The 21,301-nt window shown below is 40.1% G+C and overlaps 1 protein-coding gene across 2 annotated transcripts in view; it reads right to left on the bottom strand.

Moving 5' to 3' along the window:
- ccser1 (coiled-coil serine-rich protein 1) overlaps window positions 1-21,301 on the bottom strand; it is a 112,746-nt gene that overhangs the window by 90,960 nt on the left and 485 nt on the right. Inside the window, exons 1-6 of one of the 2 annotated variants that reach the window (XM_053421455.1) lie at window positions 19,619-19,739; window positions 14,015-15,044; window positions 13,018-13,447; window positions 11,305-11,489; window positions 4,616-4,706; window positions 1,544-1,649 (exon numbers count right to left, since the gene is read on the bottom strand). In XM_053421455.1, coding sequence (XP_053277430.1) covers window positions 1,544-1,649; window positions 4,616-4,706; window positions 11,305-11,489; window positions 13,018-13,447; window positions 14,015-15,019 — 1,817 coding nt within the window. In that variant the 5' untranslated portion in view covers window positions 15,020-15,044; window positions 19,619-19,739. Of the gene's footprint in view, window positions 1-1,543; window positions 1,650-4,615; window positions 4,707-11,304; window positions 11,490-13,017; window positions 13,448-14,014; window positions 15,045-19,618; window positions 19,740-21,301 lie in introns of those variants that run through there. The other variant, XM_053421454.1, reaches the window with a different exon arrangement.

The following is a 21,301-nucleotide window of genomic DNA, read 5'->3' on the forward strand; positions in this document are numbered from 1 at the left end:
TATAGTATTAATATTTTATATTAATCTTTATTCTGTGTTGAGTACTCATTTGACAATCTTAGCTAGCTTATCATGGGAGTTCATAGAGCTGATAGCATTTTATTTTTGTGTTAATGCAACTATTTGTATGAGGACCATTTTAAGCATCGACCCCACAGAATGAGGGTCTAAATGGTGTGTGTGTGTGTGTGTGTGTGTGTGTGTGTGTGTGTGTGTGTGTGTGTTTGTGTGTGTGTGTCCAAAGACATGTGAAAAAGATGGACTTCAGAATAAATAAACTAAATAAACTATCAGAATACTTGGATAGGTTGAAAAGGTTGAATCCCAGTGTCTGTGGGTGATTCACAGACACTGTCTCGACACTGAAACTTTCTCTGAATAGAGACATTTTCTATGAGTGTTTGAGAAATTATGTGAAAAAAAAAACGGCCATCAGTGTAGTACAAACCTTCGACCTCTACACAACGAGGATAATAGCTGGTTAATTCAGGAGGAAACACGGATATACAAACGCGTTTACTCTTTAGGATTCTTTAGGTGTAAGCAAAAATAAATGAATTTGTGTGGAGTTGTGGAGAGCGGAGCACTGAAAGGTAAAGTAATAATCATCTGCTCGCTTGTCAGACACATCACCAGACGACACCACTGATGATACAACCTCTTTATTACCCACTGGCGCTATAAAACCAAATAAGCCCCTATCCACAGAGCTGCTGAGGAAGTCGGTGCAGATGTGTGGGTGTGAAGGTGTACATGCATTTGAGTGTGTGAGTGTGTGTGTGTGTGTGTGTGTGTGTGTGTGTGTGTGTGTGTGTGTGTGTGTGTGTGTGTGTGTGTGTGTGTGTGTGTCTGAAGAACGATCCTGACTCCTGAGCGTTGGGAAGAAACGAGGGGCCATATCAAATCAGATAGGGAATGTGTGAGTCCCTCAGCTAGGGAAAGCAGAGGGACTCACACATACAAACAGAAACTCTAAATGTTATTTTAGAGGAGAACAAAAAGACAGATTTTATTTGTTTATGTATCCTCTGTCTTTCTTGGGCGAGAACCTTGTCTCATCTCCGAGGAAAGGAAAAATAACATGTCACGTGTTTACAGGAAACGGATGGTTATTCCTCTATCTTGTGTCTCGCGTGGCCATTGGCCATGTCGCGCGTGGTGTAATAAGGCTATATTGCTGCTATGATTTAATGAAGACATACCGTACCGGGGATACACGCCCCTATGGCCAAGTGGGTAAGTGCATCACTACAGATCCTTGAGCACTTCATATGTTTAAATTCCAGGTGATTGAATCCTTTTTCAGTTGGACCAATACCAGACCGTGACACACTTCTCTGTGTTCTCTATCTGTGGCTCTGGCTTCATGATGTCAAGACAGAAACATTTTCGTATATCAACACTTTTACTTAATTTGGTTTGCTTCAGTGCAAAACAACTGTGCAGAAACGTTCCTGAGTTTCTCCCTGTAGCTTTGTTTTCTCCCCAGTCGAACGTGTGAAAGCAAATACAGCATATTAATAAAAGAAACACGCAAATTTACCTCTGATTGTTTTCTTTCCCAGGGATGCGGTCTGCTGATGGGTCCATGGGAGAGGGCAGCAGGTTGAGACAGGAGGCCAGGGACTGGCTGGAGTCTTCTCTGGACACTGTGCACACACCCAAATGCACATATAGTCATTATATCAAGTTTATGTTCGATGACACATACTCCTAGAGCCTAACCTAACCACAAGACAAATTTAAGTTCTCACACTTAATTAGAGCTGTATAGCAACAGAGATGTCATAGTGATAGATTTAAGTAATAATTAGAGTGTGAGCAATTTATTTGTTGGCCTATAAAATCAGCAGATAAAAGCCTTTTACAGATATATAAATAGTACTATATATTATATATTATTTGCTGATATGCACCGATATGAAAAGCTTTATTTTACAGAAATAACAATGCATACATTTTACTCCCTTATATCTGTATCGGAAATGTTTTTACCCCCCATGGGCTCTTCTTATGATGATTGATACTATCTATCTATCTATCTACTTTGAATGGTACATTTGACTTAGCAGTGTGGAAGGGTGTGGAATAAAAGGTGGTAATGAATCCAGGTTTAACATTTCCTCATGTCTTATTCAAGGTCTCCGAGTGGCTCTCCCTGCCCCCGTCTGATTCCACAGGGCACGAGTTACAGTTGGAGCAGGAAGGGGCCTTGCAGCTGAACACTGTTGGCCATAAATTGCTGTGAAATTGCTTGCTTTTTAATAAAGGCTTCAACAAGCCACCTGAGAGAGGTAAAACTGAGAAGTGCCGAAGAGTCTGCGGGCGTGCGGGGTTGTCGGATAGGTGAGCGTTTTGTACAGTGACCCCCGCTCTACCTGTCTTTATATGAGACTGTGCCTGTATCCGAGTCTGCCTGAACGTGTGTGTCTTTGAATTAGTCCCTTAAATCTGAGAGTGTGGAAGAACCTCACTCGTCCATCACACCAGCACAAAGTCTTAGTGCCTTGACTTTATGAGATCAATTCATCAAACCTTTAATTTCATGCTACAGCATGCAAACCATTAGGTCGAATGACTAAGCACGCATGCTTCAGTGTTAGCCTGTGTGCCTCCTTTAGCTCTGCATCAGCCAGTCCCTTTAGAGATGTGTTAAATCTGTGTGTGTGTGTGTGTGTGTGCGTGTGCTTGTGCGTGCGGGTGCGTGTGCGTGTGTGCTCAAAACTCTCCAACCTCCAAGCATAGGAAATGCAGTTTATTAGGACTGAAGCTCCTGTTACAGACCTCATCCTTCATACGCCTTCACGAGACTCTAATTTGAATGCATCTATAATATTCTGCGAGTCCATCTGGGACTTGCACGTCGCCAAGAGATATGTATATATGCATATAACTATATGTTTATTGCATATGATTTAATTCAGATATGTTTTAGGTTAGAGACTGAGCTAGATACTCTTATACAGCATGAGAATCAAGCTGTGGGTAAAAGCCTCCTGTCGGGTATAGTCAAACGTGTAGACCTTATATCTGAGAAGCATGAAACGCAGAAATGGAGCGCCATCATTTATTAATGTCATGTTTACCCACTTATTATTTCATTAACTTCATTCATACTCAGCTAAACATCGAGTGGCCAAGTCGACGGGTAGATTTGGCGCCTTGGCAGTTTTATGTGCATTAATATGAAGCAAATATAAACGCAGGCATTACTGACAGGATTTGCAAGGCGGCACAGTTTTGCCTAATTACCATAATGTTTCTGCAATGATTAAATAAAAATAGTGCCTGTGATTTCAATCAGTCGGTTCACCTCACTCCAGCTGCTCACAAAACTGAAACGGTTGCTTTTTTTACATAAATGTGTTCAGACAGGCTTTGTGACCAACTAGTGACCGACACAAACAGTGGAAGGAAACATATCCGACTGGCCGACCGGCTGAGTGGCTAGCAGTGTGTTTTTCCTTTGTCATACGTTGTTTGTCCCGGAGGTGACAGCAGAGACGGGCAAAACCACAGGAATAATGGATATGACCCAAAGGAAACATCCCGTCACCTTGAATAAAATTAATACAATTTTGATATCGGTCTGTATTAACCTTGTTGGAAAGATTTTGGATAATGCAAGTGCACAAGTTAACAAAATAGTTAATTTGATAGTAAATCTATAAAGCACCTTTCTAGTCTTGATGACCACTCAAAGCACTTTAAAGCTTTACAGTACAGTACACTTTACAGTACAGCGGCCCGGCATAACATAGGTCCAGTCGTTTTAATGAAGAACAGTTGCATAGGCCCTTACAAATCCCTTTTGACACATTCACTTGTGCTCTGCTAAGAGCAGCTCAGCACCCTCATTTAATATAACAGTGTCCTAATGTGTTATATGAAAGGAAGCAGGGGTTACTGTTTTTGGCTCTCTGCGCTGCACTGTGGCAGAGCATGAGCAATAATTCTCCTCTGACTGTCACTTTTCAACCATGAGGCGTTTCAGCAGGAGTGTGACTGAAATGCCGAAACAACAAAGGATATAAATCGCTGTAAATGAGGCAGCTACATCAAAGTCGTGGCACATGTTGAAAGCACCAGGCAGAGCACTGGTTTTATGATTTAAGGTGATGGAATGGAGGTGGTCTAATGAGGAAAGAGACTGACGGGGAGTGAGGAGAAGCAGCAAAGAGGGGGCTGACGAGAGGGAAAGCAAGGAAGGAGGGGAAATCGGTGACAATGAGAAAAATGTGAGCAGACGTTCACTTGAAGAGAGGGAGGGATAGATAAAGGCAAGAGTTTGTATGTGACAGATTCTCTTTTTTTCCTCTGATTTGAATGCTTGGTTTTTAAAAACTCAACAGCTTATTTCCGAGGATGAGTGAATCAGTGACTCTGGGAATATCTACTTGAAAAAAATATATACTGGTGAAAACTGAATTTGACTTCAACCATATCCATATAAAATAGTCATATTGAGGTAGCAGTGCATGAGTAGAGACGTTAAACGTGAGAAGGTAAGCTGCTGTATGATCTGCATCCTCTCACAGCCTGCTGTATGCTTCACCCACACACTTGCCATAAAGACCTCTGCGTGGAGGGGCAGATGTTGTGCAGTGAGAGTTACCGTGTCGATGGCGCTGATCGTCAGAGAGGTCCAGATCTAACATCAGGTCATCTTCATCCAGCTCTGAGGAGCCCAGGTTGTTTAAAAAGTCCTGAGGAGAATAAAAAGGCAAAAACTCATTCAGTTAAAAATGAATAATTTTACATTATACATCTGATCAAATAAAAATGAGTAATTATTATATTTTTAGAAACATAATTTATGTGCTACAATATGATAAATATATGCCTTTTTCTATCCCCACCTTAATAAATGCTTACGTAAAACGTTGGTCTAAACAAGTCAATGTGATGAACAGTTTTAATACCATAATAACGAAATACTTATTCATCCAATTTCTTCTATAAACCCTAAGGAGGAAAAACTAAAAATTTTAATAAAAATATGAATGTGACAATGTTACAGCTAATTTGCTTCGAAGCAATCCCGGTGGCACCTAACGTTCTGAAAGATTCAGAATAAAGACAACATTTTATGAACACTGTCAATAATTTAAAAAAATTGCAGACTTTTTAACACTTTGCCTGCAGTTAATGAAATATTTAGTCCCTAATCACCTTCTTTTCGAGGATCTTTGCTAAAAAAAGATGATAAATGCAACTGAATTTAAATAGGTTATCTAATAAAAAATGTATTGGTGTATTTGCAAAATAACAAAAGAAAAAACTATATGTAATATATCAGAATCAGGTGTAACTAGTACACAAACAGAAGTGACGTTTGGTGTAAGTTATGTCCACTACATAAATGTTCCTGTTACATTCTGACAATTAGGGGCAAAATCCAGCCTGCATCACTTGTAATGTAAAACAATTACTGTGATAACCACAATACAAATATATATCATACAAAAACACTGTGCAGTGTGTTTGTGTTATAATAATTCAATAAAGCTTGAAGATCTAAGTTACCAACTCTCCTCAGCCCCGATGGCGGCTGAATTATCAACAGTATCAACACAGTTAAAAACACTGTGGTGAGTGATGTGTCATCACTTAACAATGAATCTTGATGCTTCAGTAAATGTTCTCTGGTATTATCATGAGGTTGTAAGGATGCAAGAAGGTGATGCTTCTTTTGCTTCAGTGGAGTTTCAAATGTCAAGGCTGCCATCTCATGGTGATAAATGGAAAATCCACTGCAGAAAAAAATATTGCTACAGGAATAAAGAGCTACAAATAAATTGATGAAATAATTAGTTAGGTATTTAGTCAAGCATGACAGAAAATATAATTACTGTATCTATAAGTGAATAACTGCATCAAGGAACTTAATTGTTTAAAAAAAATATATATGAAAAAGTTGTATCAGAATACTAGTATTTTGATGTATATTATATATTTAATATTATATATAATTTCCCATATTTATACAGATACACACACACACACACACACACACAGGTTGCAGGTTGCATTTTGATAACTCTACAGACAAAAGGACAGGGCATATAACATTTGCAAATAATTCTGCATATTTGATTTTCACTATATACCATGTGGTGTTTTATGAGAGAAAAATATTTAATGAGCATCACAAAGTAGTTTTTTTGGGGGGGTATATTCAATCTCATAAACTACGGAATATTACTGATGCAGCAAATCTCAACAGTCTGATAACCCCACAAGGCCAAATAACTAATTATTATCTATAAACACTGCTAAGAACTTTTTTTCCAAAAGGAAATATTGCATATTTCTGCAACTCAGACCTTGAACTTAGAAACGAAAGCTTAAAGTGAGATCCTAGGTTTTGAAAAGAACAAAATGCCACTTTCATGGATAAAAAAAAACAAAAACATTACTGTTGTTTGGACATAAAGAACAGCCGCACAGCCACACTCTGTATTGATCCTCTCTGATTAGAGTACAAAAGCCTCAATGCTTAATGACATGTCCACACGATTTAACCCCACCTCTGTCTATGTATCTGTGTGTGTGTGTGTGTGTGTGTGTGTGTGTGTGTGTGTGTGTGTGTGTGTGTGTGTGTGTGTGTGTGTGTGTGTGTGTGTGTGTGTGTGTGTCTCCATTACATTGTTATTACTACTTCTTTGTAACTGTGCTGCGCAGTGCAGAAGACATCAGAAAAAGACCAGAATGCATTTCAGGGCAGTGCAATTGAAGACCAGGACTACATGTTAGGCATTAAAGTTAATAGCTAAAAGGTATTGGAAAAGAAATGAAGACCAATACCGTGTGTGATACTACTGCACACAGACTTACAGAATTACCCATTTTAATGTGCCCCTCCAACCACAGAAATGTGTTAATATGATTTTACAACCTAGAGATGTCAGCCTTTTACCTCATTTATGTGATTTGACTGAGTATAATCCTTGAGTTAATAGAGAGAATATCAGATTTGGGTCTTATTAAATGACAGCTCCATATCTTAACTGCAGAGCAGAGAGAAACACAAAGCAGGGGTAAGAGAAAGCAAAAGGTTCTTTCTAACCATCAAAAGCCACTGGTCTCTGTGTACACCACAAACACAGTCTATGGAAATTACATTTATTCACTGCTTAAGGGTGGCAAATGTATTAAGGGAGAGGGATTTGTTTTACTTTGCAGCAAGGTATTATTGCTTGGAGCAATGGGAAATATATGGACTAACAAATGACTTTCATCCTGTCTGAGCAGACACTTCACAGATAGTTGTGTTTACAATGTAACCTGAGGGAATCAAGGATTGAATGTCCAGTCAAAGCAGAAATCGGCTGTTGTTGAATTAAAAAGAATAAGATTTATCCCACAAAGGCTCAGTTATATCAACTGCCTTTTTATTTGCTTAACTGTTTGCCCTTGTCATTACAGAACCATCACTCATCCCAGAGCAAAGCAAACATCCTTTTTATAGTCAACAAGCAATGTAATTTATTAAAGAGACAATAAAGAGATAAACACTTAATCAGAGTACTTTAAACTGTCAACTTCTTGGAAACTGAATCAATACTTTCACCATTGCTATAAATGTTGGGAACATATTTCAGCACAAGATTCCTATTATATTTTTGACTTAGGCTGCTGAGTCAGAAAATATCACAACATTTTTATCAAATATCAATGTATATATTGATATCTATGTAAATATTTATGTCTTGACATGGTAAGCATTTTGATAACGGGAAAAGACCCTTCGGCTGTATGTCTGTCAGCTGAGAGTCAGTGTGAATGTAAGACAATCAATGGGCATCATGAAAAGCTGAGCATCATTCATGCTGCAAACATGACGCTAAACTGGATGAGTTGCAAGAAAAATAAACTTCTATAAACTAAATGCATTTTGGCACAGTTAACAGTCCGGACCACTGCTGCCACTGCTTCTAGTAGTAAAAAGTGGAAAAGTTGCAGAGCAAAGGACAGATATGGATGATTTTATTGAAATTGGCCGGCAATAAAACATTCAACATTCTGCTGGGGAATGGGATCACTGCTGTATTTGATATTAGAATTGATATCTTTGCAAGCAAGGCATGCATGGCAAAGGTAACAATTTGTAAGTTTGGCTAAAAAACAAGCTATGACTATTATCATCATCAATACCATCTGACACTTGGCCAGAGGAGAAGTCCCAGCCATTGCATTAGAGAGGTGTTCAATATTTAAGAATGGCCCACCTAGAATTTATTTAAAAATGTAAGCAGACCTTGGTAGAATAAATGTTTTCCATACCCTCCCTGGAATAATTACATCATTAAGTTATGAATACATATTAACAGATGACTATTAAACTTGAGCTTGCTTAACAGCTTTTCCTTTTTAAAATAAGACAAAGCAGAAAATATACCTTCATTAGTTAACCTAGACAGCCTAATATATTAACCACATAGTCGTTAACTAAGGATAAAAAGAAGTTTCAGTGAAATATAGGAAACGTTCACATTTTTACAACAGCAGCAGTAAATTCCATTCCTGGAGAAGCTCAGCAGACACCTGTTCCTCTCTGAAAGCTAATGAGCCGCTAAGTGCCTATCAACTCCATTATATCTATGTACAATTACCATTTTATTAGCCTATACACGCTGTTCAATGTTGTAAAAAAAATCAACACACTTAGAGGGTGTTGACATAATCACCATGGAATATTGAACACAACTAATTTAGACAATAAGGGAATTTACTTATTATATATAAAGTATAAAACATAATATATGCATTTTAACATGGTAGTATTACCATAAAATGTGACATATGGTACACATTTGTATTGCTCTTATTATAGTGCTGTTCATTCTACAGCAATTCTGGCTCATCTAGGTCACTGCTCCCAATAATAAATGCATACACATAAATCAGGAGATAATTAGACAGATTATAAATTTGATTTTTTGAGGGGTTTTTTTATTTTATTTTATTGTTAATGCTTTTATATGATATATTTGGCCACGGTGAGCAGTCGATACTCATATTTTCAAACCCCCTCATTGTTTTTCATTCTAAAACTGTCTTGCTGTGTTTATGACAAATTATGTCTTGGAGAAATAGCAAATCCGTATCTGCTGTATGATGAATACAAGTGTCCCTTGTGATAGATAACATTTACACAGAAGCAACCAGACTAGAGAGTAACAAGAGGCACCCTGCAGTACAACACTGTCTAGCAAGCAAGCTGCCATGCAACTGTTGATATGCCTAAGTAACACAGTCAGAGTAAAGTGGATTGAAGTTTAACCAATTTGCCATGTAGGTCAGTCCGACTACAAACACAGCTTCACGTTCTGAAGTTGTTCGGCTCCTTTCTGAGAAGAGAGAGAATTTCTTCAAGTAATTCTTTTTTTCCAGCAGCCAGTATTAAATGCAGTCACTGTCAGCCTGCCACAGTATCATCACAGCTGTCATTGAGACACTTATGCGCATCAACACTGAACGTGCTGATAAAATAAATGTGGCACAGCTTCCCAATGGGACATTAAAACAATGACTGGGATGAGGCTGAGCACCGAACAGCTCAAGCAAAGACGGCCCTTTCTACGCTTCACAGAGATACGTCACAGTTTCACTCCGACTAAAGAAACGAGTGTCTGCAAACCACATTGTTAATTGCTTTATGATAATTGTGTTCTGTCTGGGCTGTAATGACACAGCAACAATAAAGCTTATTCACGTGGCACACTGTTTGTTATGGTGTTCTTTAGTCCGTCTCTGTTTTGCCCTCACACAGCGGCCTGGTCCCTCACACACAAACACCACAGTCACATGTTAGCTTTGTAATTACATTATAAATGTCATGGTTTGCATATATTGGGATGGTACATACAGCAAATACACTCCAACAAGGGCAGGCTGAATGCTTGAGTGTCTCAATACTTTTTCATTAGCTACGAGCGCCCTGTGTGAACCAACACACTTTTATTAAGTTCAAAGAATGGCAGTCCATGATATAATATACACTCCAGGGCTGCTGCCTTTCCTCCATTAACCCCCGAAGGGCCTTTTAGGTCAGAATAGAAGACATTATTCTATGTATGGTGAAGTGTGCAATATGTCACGGAGTGTTTGAATTCTTTAAAGTACGTGGCAATGTGCTGTCTATGACCTTGCCCTTGTTAATAGCATCAGTAAAATCCTATAGTCCACTTTAAAAAGGGATTGAATCAAACCTGCTTTGTGTGTGTGTTGGTGTTTGTTTCTGTAAGCATGTGGATTCAGGAGGGGCTGAATGAATCAATAAGCAGTGAACAGATTTACAGTATTTTACCCATCAAAAACAAAAATGTTACCCTTATATTGTGGTGGTAAATAAGTTTGATTCATTGTGAAACCGTAGGGGCTCAGAGGACGTCTAGTGAATAGGGTCAGGGGTTAGGGGGCCTTTGTATGTGGTACAGGACGTTCACACAGGTGAAGAATGTGGCCACGTGCGTTCCAGAGCACCTCCCAATGGGTTCTGAGTGTCTGCATCTCAGGTCACATTGAGGACGCAGTCGGATCCCTTCAGACCTGAACTAAGCACTTACCACTTGTGATCAGATCACTGAGGGCGGATGCTTATAATACCAGGTCTGAATAAGGTCAAAATGATTAAAAGAGATGTCAGGTACAACTAATGTAATTTAAAAACTAGCGAAAAATTACAGACCCTTTATTTGTAAGTTAAAAGCCAAAGTACACAGTGCGGTGAGTCCAGGGCATGCTGGAACAACCTCTGCATTTTCAGGACCAGAGGAGTGAAGCACAACAGCACACATGGGTATAAGGTGGGTTCAGGAATCATACAGTGAATAGTAAGCCAGTGTTTTAGAAGCTGGTTACACATTTGCGGTTTTCTACCCCTGAACAAGTAAGGCTCTTTTTAATGTGATAGAAGAGTAATGCAGTGATAAATTTTTCATCTTGACCTGAATATGGAGAGTTTTAAAAGTTTCCTCGTCGCCAAAGTCTTACAATTTCCTGCATTCCTCGCACTTACATTTCCATAATAATGTGTGTATGTGTGTGTGTGTGTGTGTGTGTGTGTGTGTGTGTGTGTGTGTGTGTCAGGTCTAGTTATAGCAAAACACCTGTATTAGAATGTAAACTATTACACACACACATATGTTACAACACGGTATGTTTCACACACAGTATTAGCAATTGCTAACTGTTATGATGATAATTGAGTATGATGCGTAAACCTGTCAAAAACAAACAACACATATTCACATGAACACACACACACACACACAAACACACACACAGCTCAGCACCTACCAGACTTCCCAGCTTTGATGAGGAAGAGTTGTTTCGGTGTTTGAGCAGACCACATCCCTCCATGCCCGGGGCATCCCTGTGGTTGCCTGGGATACGAGGCCCACCCGCCCCCTCAGACGAGGAGCGCAGACGCCGCTCCATCCTCATCACCTCATGGTAGGGGCTGACGCTGCTGCACATAGAGGCTGGAGGAGAGAGAGGCCGGACGTCAGGTAGACGAAGACAATGAATGAATTCAACAGTGTTTCCACAAGCTCATAATCATATTTTTATTACATTTCCAATAAGCAGCAGTCAGCCCACAAGGAATACATATCTATCTATTTTCATAAAACCTATTCACTCTTATTCAATCAACATTTGTAATGAGGGTGAATCATCGTTTTATGAAGCCTTTCAGCCATATTGCTTTGGGTCAAACGGTATTTATGCCTTTTTGTAACAATCAAGTTTACTCCGAGTGCCCACATGAAGATAAGATTGCTGCAAAACAATAAAACTAAATGGATAGTGACTGAGATATTTCAGGGGCAATAGAGTATAGGGTATGTGTATGTGTGAGTTTTGTGTCTTGTGAAATCAGTCTATTAAATGAGCATGGATGTTTGCTGTTCGGGAAACTGGAACTATGCCAATATCCCCTATGAGCTGGAATGATCTCTCTGGTTTCCTGACATGAGGGTCAAAAGCTGAATGAGCTGCAGATTTACAGAGATGTTTTCATTTCTTGAATAGGCCTTGGCTGAATAAAAATGTCAGCGTGTTACAGCAGCAGAAGCGAGGAGCAGGGCAACAAATCATCTTTTTCAGTGTTACACAACTGGCTCTGATTTATCAGACAGCAGATTAGCTGTCTTGAGGTGCATTAGCTGGAGTGGCAGCAGTATGATTGAAAACATTTGAAACTTTTATAAACACTTTGAGTCGGTACAGAATTGGTAAGTTAGAATAGCAATATTTTGGCCATGCTCATTCTCGAGTAGTTTTCAAATAGCAAGTGGGGAAAAAATGAGGGAATCAACTCAGACTAAACCAGTTTGCTCCATGTCCACTTGCCAGTTTCCTGTGGGAGTCTCGGTCTGAAAGGCTCGGTAGCAAACTCTAAGATATTTACTGAGTATGATGTTCTCACTTGCTCACTTGTTTGGTGAAGCATGAGGAATTAATAAAAACCAGCACAAAGGAACAGGAGCACAGCATCGCTACTACCACCTAATAAAAGTGCAAACTCACTTTGATAGAGATAGTTAGATATTGTAGAATGATGTGTTTTGATGAATAAACAAATTCTGACTATATTGTGTGTCCGAGTTTTTGTCTTTTTTTCTTATCATTGCACAATTTGTAAATTATGTATATGTGTATTTATATGTATTTCCATATCTTATGTTACTATTATCTCATAAGTAAATGAAATCAGGCAAATACTTACAAGTGAGCAAGACAATCTAAGGAGTGAATGGTATAAAGTATATAAATAGTCCAAAAGGAAACCATATGAGTGATAATATTAAACCTACAACTGGCAACAGGTTCCATGAAGTCCTGCTGCTGTCTTAGAGATAACAAATCTGGTCAATGATTTCAAACTGCGTAAAAAGTTCACCAGTGTTTGTGTGTCTGAACCATTATGATGATCATTCTGGTTTTTGCCTCATTATACACGTGTGCATGTGCATCAGTTACCTGCTGGTGTCTGGGTGGGTGTCATACCTGTGTGTGGTTTCCTCAAGTGAGACGGCCTGGGTTCGTGGCAGCCGCAGAACTTTCCTCTTTCTTGCACCGAAAGCGTGTGTCTCACCCGCCTGTCCGGGGGATCTGGGTTGGAGGGACCACCCTCGCTGCGCACCCCGCCTGCCTCGCTCTCGCTCGTGGTCTCTGTGAGGTACCCCGCCTTCCTCACCTCCACCACCTCCTTCTTCTTCTTCTTCCTCTCCTCTGCTGACACCTCTTTCTTCGCTTCCTTTCGCTCCTCCTCCCTCTCCTTCCTCTCTTCCAGTGATTGTTCGGGCAGAGGAAGGCAGAGTACAGCTGTCTCGGGCTCAGAAAGGGAAATGGCAGTCTCATAGTCCGTGTTGTTGGCTGTGCTGGTGTCGGGGAGTAATGGCTTTTCAGTGCTGGACTGAGCCGGAGTGAAAAAAACCTAAGGGAGAGGACATATTGAATAAATGTAAAAGCAAAACATGCCCCTAAAGGTTAAAAGGTAAAAAGTTTCCTAATTCATTAAGTCAGAGTTTTTTTTGTGTCCTCAGGCAGTAACACGTACATGTTTAACAAGCACAGTCATACTTTATCTAGTCTTCACTGGCATTGATCAAAAGAACTTTGTCTGTTTTTACTGGTTAAACGGTTTCCTTCTGGGGTTCTTCCCTCTACCAGGATATAAAATTAATTATTTGAAAGGATCTAAAGGACTTTTCACGGCCAGTGCTTGATTTGTATGCTGCATTTCACAGATTCCAACCAGGGGTCATAAGATTCTTCTTTTATGTTTTTCCCATGCAAAGGCTATGGTGGTTGTTTTGTCTATTCCTGCAAATTCCTGTTTGTATTTGTAAAAGCAAGTATGTGTTGTTTGGGTCATGAATTTATAGAATGAATCTCATATCAAAATGAATACAAGCAACTTTCCATTATGAAACATGATTCAATTCAAAGCACCAGGAGTGATTCATGAAGAGAGTGAAGAGTGTGAAACAGGGGACACTACCTGGGAGGTGGAGACCGCCAGGCTGAAGCTCTCTGGAACAGATGGCAGGTCAGGTGGAGCTGGGTCAGTAGCCGGCTCAGGAACAGACACAGGCCCAGGGGCTAAAGCAGACCCGGGGCTGGGAGCTGGCAGAGCATCCACCTCCGATACAGAATCCTCTGTGATGGGGACGAACTCTGAAGGGGTGATGGCTGTAGTTCGATCTTCTGATATCATAGGGGACTGGAGTGAGCTCTCGCCACTGGCTCCGAGCAACTCGCCTGGCCATGACCCTGGCGTGAGTCCCCCTGCCCCCGGAGTGATGGTGGGAGTGGTGGTGGCGGTGGAGCTGGGAGGTTCCAGTTTCACCTCTGGAGGTCTGTGGTGATCAGAGTTGCGCGAGAAGCGGTGGTGAGCCGAGAAAGACTTGGGCAGCAGCTGCTTCTTCTGGCGTGACGAGCGTTTGTTATTACTGCCACCGCTGTAGTCATCGAGGAACCCGGAGTCGTCCCCCTCATTCACCCCTGAGCCACTGATGCAGTTTATGAACACATTTCGATTGGCTGTGGAGGAGGAAGAGGATCCTTTCTCAAAATCCTCCGTCTTAGAACGTGTGATTTTCTTCTGCTTGTGGCTGCCGAACCCAAACGAGTGGCGCGACTTGGGTCGTCCGCCTCCATCACTGAACCCTGTCGACACTGACGATGTTATCGACTGCTGGTTATTTCCATTTGCGTCAGTGCTCTGTGTCAGTGGAGGAGTGAGGTTAAGGTTGATTGGCTGCACACGGGGTTCACTGTTCCGCTTACTCGTAAAACTAAGAGATGGAGTGCGGAAGAGACTCCGGCGTTTCCCTGTGCTGCCAGAACTGGAGTTAGTGCTGGAGGGCGAGGAAGTGTGGACACCATTTCCCACTCCACCTGAAGAGGGAGAGGAGGGCAGAGAATCCTGCCTCTTACTGTTGCTGCGGCGGAAGATTGGCAGGCGGGAAACAAGTGTGGAGCGACGAGAGCCGGATTCACCCATTGAGAAGCTGAGGCAGTGGAGTACGCTGAGGGGAAAAGAGAAAAAGACATTTAAGGAAAATCGAAAAAGCTTCACAAAATGTAGCCAACAGGAAAACCTGCAAATAGTTTGAGATATAATCTGAAGTTATAAGACACCTGATATCGGTGACACGCACATCTTTGACGATGCAAGCTGCTCTCTACTGTGACACAACTCAAGGTTATGGAGTAAAAAACATTCAAACTTCTACCTTATGTTACATATTTATCAATCGCTTGATATTTACAATAAATGGTTTAGTCTTTGATTTGTCAAAACCCAGTCAAAATGACCCCAAGTTCTGTGAGCCCAAGGTGACTTCTTTAGGTGTCTTGAAAAGAGTTTACAGTGTCGGAAAATCATGAGAATTAGCCAATTATCACATAAAAGAAGCTGTAACCACAAGGTTAATGTTAAGAACTGAATTCATTAATCACTTATTAAAAAAAAGAAAAAAATCCGCTCTTATTCATTAAATTGTCAATTGATTTATTCAATTCTGTCAAAACTTAAATTACCAACTAAAAACAAGATTATTGACCAATGTCAATAATCTTGTTTATATTTTCACCCTGAAAGTATATTTTCACCCTGATACTTCTGTTGTTGTCCTATTTAATTGATTTTGTGTTCAAGTTCAGACTGATGTAAAGAAAGTGTGTTCTTGGATGGTATAAAGGCTGCAGGGTTGACTCTTCTTTCTCGCCGCCACATCTTACAATTAAAACTTTGTCTGACAGCTTAATCACAGAACACAGCCAGAGGGAGCAGAACCCAGTGAGGTAGAGAGAGAGGCAGTAACAGGCTCACTACAACTACAGGAGGCAGGATACTCTGTGTGCTGTCTGCAGTGGTGCTCACTACTCGTAAGAATGAACTACAGATGTGTAAACACTCCTGCTCCTCTATGCTCAAAAGCATTTGGGGATTTCATTGCTCAAATTGGAAACAGACAGAGAGCAAAGTGGGACCAATGTCTAATGTTTAATAAACTGAAATCATGGACGAAGGAGTCACTGAGTCAACAATTGACCCTCTCACCTGCACTGTCTCAGAATAAGACTGGGTCATATGGCCAATGTCAAAATAAGAATGTTCATGTCAGCTTCTGTCTGTAATTATCAAGATTGATGTCACATTACTTGTTTTCTTGTTCCTGAGTGAAGGTTGTGGTTTGAAACTCTTTCGATCCATATGTTTTGGACTTTTCTTATATTACCATTGATAAATATTATATTGAAATAATTATTGATATTGTTTTAAAGGCCAGTTGCAACCAGCAGAGTTAATGTCTTACTCACTGTATGAGCGGGACCAAAGTTCCTCGTGTTGAGTCACAGATTCAAAAGCAGACGCTCACTGTGATAAGTCCTCACGTTTTCATTGTTTACTTCCACTAATGAGCCGAAGAGAAGCTGCATGGACGTCTTAATATTGACGTAGCTGCCTCTGTGAGAGCTACTGAAGAGTTTTGTTTTCAATCTCTGTGTAATAAGCTTACGTTAACGCCCGCTAATGAAAGGTCTAATATGTGTTTCGCCTCCTTGAGAGTAAATTTGATGAAGTTGTAAATACACACTGATGCAGCTCCTGTTTTTTTTAGTGCTGCAATACATAAAAAGGTACATAAACATTGTCAAAGACGGAGGCCAGTAACATTTATGGTAATGACGCAGTAAAAGAAAATTATGCACATTCACGACAACATGCTGCTTCAATTCGCTCCCTCTGTCCTGGATGACTTCAAGCTGCCTGTGTAAATTTAAAACTGCAGGATGGACTTTAAAACCCATTTGAGACTTGCTTCTCAGATGAGTCAGCAGCAGCTTAGTAACATTTAGTTTTCAAATTACCACCACACAGACATTTGACCAGGTTGTGGTTCTCTGACCTGGCTCATTAAGACCATACAAACCTCCTCAGACTAATTCAACAGAGATTAAAACAGATTGAGAACACCTCTGTTGTTTACTTCACCAATCTGGGCTAAGAGACAACTGTTTTAAGCTAAGGTTTAGAGGCGGCAGGCTTCTGAGTTGCAAAATGAGACATTATGACACATGAACAATTGTATTTGCTTCAAACATTGTAGCAAAAGTATTTGTGTGTGTGTGTGTGTGTGTGTGTGTGTGTGTGTGTGTGTGTGTGTGTGTGTGTGTGTGTGTGTGTGTGTAATACAGAAAAATAATATTGCTACAATATCGGCCCTATACTTATGCTACTGTACGTAAAAGACCTCGTGCAGCTATATGTTGTCCTAAAATCAAAAAACAATAAAGTGCAGACAATTTCACATGAACTCTGCCCAGGATCAAGTTTACAGAAAGAGGTAGAGGAAAAGTAGGACAGCGTTAAAACAGGTGAGTACTTCCCCTCCGGTCGCTCGGAAAAGCGACTGTTGTTGTTAGAAAAGCAAAAGTTCACCTCCTCTCACTTACTCTTCCCTTTTCTTTACAATAGAGTTAGTGATTGCGCTGCTGTATGGAATAATAATCTGATTCGCTCGGATCTTCATATGAATGTGGACTTAGAAAGTGACAGAAGCTAATCAGGCCCACGCACAGTGGACTTCACTACAACTACCAGGCTTTAAAGGCAGGTTTCTCCAGAGCTTTGTTTCCTGAATATTTCAGCATTTGCATTTCCAGCCACCGACCACATTCACAGTCAGCCAACTGCTGCTAATGTCAATGGGCCAACAACACAATGCCAATCGGTGTCCCTTTGCTGGAAAGGCTGTGGAGCGTCAGAAACACAGCCTGAATTTTGGCCTGAAATGGAAGTAGTTTGTTATTAGTTATCCTTAGCATGTATAAAGATATGACACAGTCACAGTTCTTAAAGTACAGGGTGTGATTTATTGACTGATCAACACTCTGCAAGACTTTCCTTAATAAACAGCAAAAATACTGCTGTGCTTCACTCTCGCCCCATTTTCAGTTCCAAAAATAAGACATTAATGGATTTCACAGTATATACACAAAACAAATTTGTTGGTATTGCTTTGTTTTGAAATCAATAGCTCTTGGGAGTTATGGAGGGCCCCCTGCCATGCTCTTAATGATCGCACCATATGCCAAAGAAACCAGCTTAGCTTGAAGACTTTTAGTGCTGCTACGCTGTGTAGTTTGTCTGTTATCTTATAAACACACCCCAGAGCCTGATTCTAAAATATCTATTTAGAGTTATATACCAGGAGGCTAGTGTCTAGATCCAACCTCCGATCAAACTGTTAGATCAAAGAAGAAGAGGTGTTTGTACAGGGTTTGAATAACTGGGTGTTTCCTATAAAACAGGTTCTCAAAGGGATCCGTTTTACCAGAGTAACCACAAGCTACATGCAAAGCACAACAGTCTTCAACAGATAATGGGGGACATATGAGGCAACATTGTCCTGCTTAGTAGGAACTGTGACTCAAAAAAATATGGTTCCGATAAGAAGTGTCCAGGTAATGGATGTGTCCTGTTTTTCTTTTTACAGATGTAACATAGTGCCACTTAATAAGGTTAGGTATCTGTTTTAATCTGGGGTCAGGGGTGACTACAGCCAATGTCCTTAAAGCAAAGTATCACAATAGTTATGAGCAAACATCTCTCTAATGAGACAATAACTATACTGTGGTAAGATGTAAAACCCATAGACTTCACATAAAGATGGACGACACGACAGCTCCCCGAAAGTGAAGCCAAATTGTCTCGATAGCCCTCTGGTGGCCGGTTGCAGTATAGGTCATAATCCCAAACAGTCATTGCTACAACCTAATTTACACAATGAACACAATGAGGAAGTTATGACCAAACAGAAACAAATATTCACTTCTTAGAAACAGTGTTGGCATCACAGCAAGACCAGGAAATGTAAACGTAGGCTGCATGTTACAATAGGCAGATTCCCAGGTATAACTTATTATCATGTAATATACGTTACAAAAAAAACTTAGTTATGTTTGTATGCATGTCTGTACATTGGATAAAACATATCGAAAATATTTTCACTAATGGCAGTCATAATAAAGCGCTTACCTCGTCTATGCAAGCCCGGGCATGTGGTCAAAACAACGCACAATCTTGAGCAAGGGGTTGCCAAATTAACCAGGGGCTCCTATTACTAATGTAATCTTTCACAGATACATTACAAACCTACACACATTACAACCATCCAGTGCTGAACCACAGAAGAAGCATGAACATACAAATACCTCCCATTATCATATCACATATCAACATCAGATTGCATAATGGACATTGTACGTGACGACAAGGAAAAACTATGGAGGCCGAGAGCTCAGTGTACTGCACCATGAGAAAACCAATGCAAAAAGACAAACACAAAAAGGAGGCATGTTGACAGCACATGCTAATCACAGGCTAGACATAAAAACAACAGAAGCAGGCTGAGAAAATCATTAGCATACTTGTCATACCTAAGCGCGGCAGACAAAACAAATAGGAAAAAAAGAAAACACAAGCAGATACAGATGTGCTGAACGAAAAACCATGTGAATAAACCAGTTACACGGGACACAAATGAGTCACTGAGACAACGCTGGGAGGGAAAGTAGTTAAATGTTGTTTTACCAAACCTTCCTTTTAGATGAAGTTCACACGATTGGTGATGAGAGCCTGAGTTCACAGTAGGCGACAGGTCATAGTACCTTCACAAGTCACAAGTACAACCTGAGACTCACACTGATTTGTCTTTACAGTAAGACCAGCGACCAGATATGACGTCTGAATACGTCCTGGTTTGCAGAACTACCTCGGGCATGTTACGAGAGGTTTAGGGACATGAAAAGTAAAAAGAAGGAACTGAACATACAGTGAAGTGGAAACTGATTGTGTTCGTTTGGGACCTTTTAAAAACGACAACATAAGGGGGCGACAAAATCTCTGCTGTAGCCTTCTAGTGTAGCCTGTTGTTTACTTTCACTCTCTTCTTACTTCTGTGTACAAGTCTATTGGACAACACCAGAGAGCCACTACCAACCCTTCCTACTTTCCAAACACAGCCCCAGTGTGTTTGCGTTTTATATTATCGGACGGTTATTTACTTTACAAATCAGGTGATGCATTGTTTGCCCATCATTAATACCTGAAGCCCATGTTAACATATTCAAATTATTTTCTTGTATCTGACCAAAAGTCAAACCTTCAACATGTAAGTGTACAATCATGTAAAGGGTAGGAACTATCTCATGATTTATAATGTGAATCTATCTCTAATATGCTACCTATGATTATACTTATCATGTAATAAATGGTCAAATACAAAGCCTTCTTTTGAATATATCTGCTGGTGGTAATGATTTATCACAAACATGTTTAAACACAAGTTTGTATTGTGATATTGAGATGCACTGCAGCGTGTGCATGTGCTCAGGATGTGAACTTATATGAGTTGGATCCATAATATTTGGCATCAGAAATATTGATAGACATATCCCATTTCAAACACTATACACTAGAGCAGCTGGGACACAGCTAATCACTATCTGCACCATTGATAAATCTTATTGTCCAGACTCTTCATTCATCTCATTTTTTACCTACTGGGTATAATTGACATCCTATTTTGCATTAACTTTCTAACACACTATTTATGATTATTGTATGTATTCCTGTAAATGAATTGTTGTAACACACTTTGAGCTGTATTTCGTGTATGGAAGGCTTAAATAAAGTATGTCATTATTATTATTATTTTTATTATTATTATTGTTATGATTATATATTGGACTAATCCATCAATAATTTGGTCCATAGAACATCACAACCATGCAGAGCCGAATATGTTTTCTTCAATTCATCAGTTTTATGTGGAAACATTCTCACTTTGACAACCTGAAATCAAATCTTCCACAAACAAATAATCGATTATCAAAATGTTTCTCTTCCAATCAACCAAATCGATTGATGCACTAATTGTTCGAGCTCTGATCACTGGTCAGTGAAGCCTCTTTTACGTTGATCACGTGCAGATACAGTGGCACCTCGTACTGGCAGTGATGAGTTTACCATCACAGGCAAAGGGCCTTAGCGTGTTGTTCAGTGTTTATAAAGATGCTATGTGTGTTCAGAAGGTCTGCAGCTTTTTATTATGTGCACAAATGGATTCCTAGCTGTTTATCAGCTCGTGTTTTAAACGTGGGACGAGATGCAGGGGTGTAAATGTTCAGTCTGTGACCACCAGCAGCAGCAGCGGGACGCCGACAACTGTCAAACCGAGCGAGCAGAGCTTAAAAGCGGTCAAGCTAGCTGAGT

The sequence above is a fragment of the Pleuronectes platessa genome, chromosome 4 (assembly GCF_947347685.1).
Source record: "Pleuronectes platessa chromosome 4, fPlePla1.1, whole genome shotgun sequence".
NCBI lineage: Eukaryota > Metazoa > Chordata > Actinopteri > Pleuronectiformes > Pleuronectidae > Pleuronectes > Pleuronectes platessa.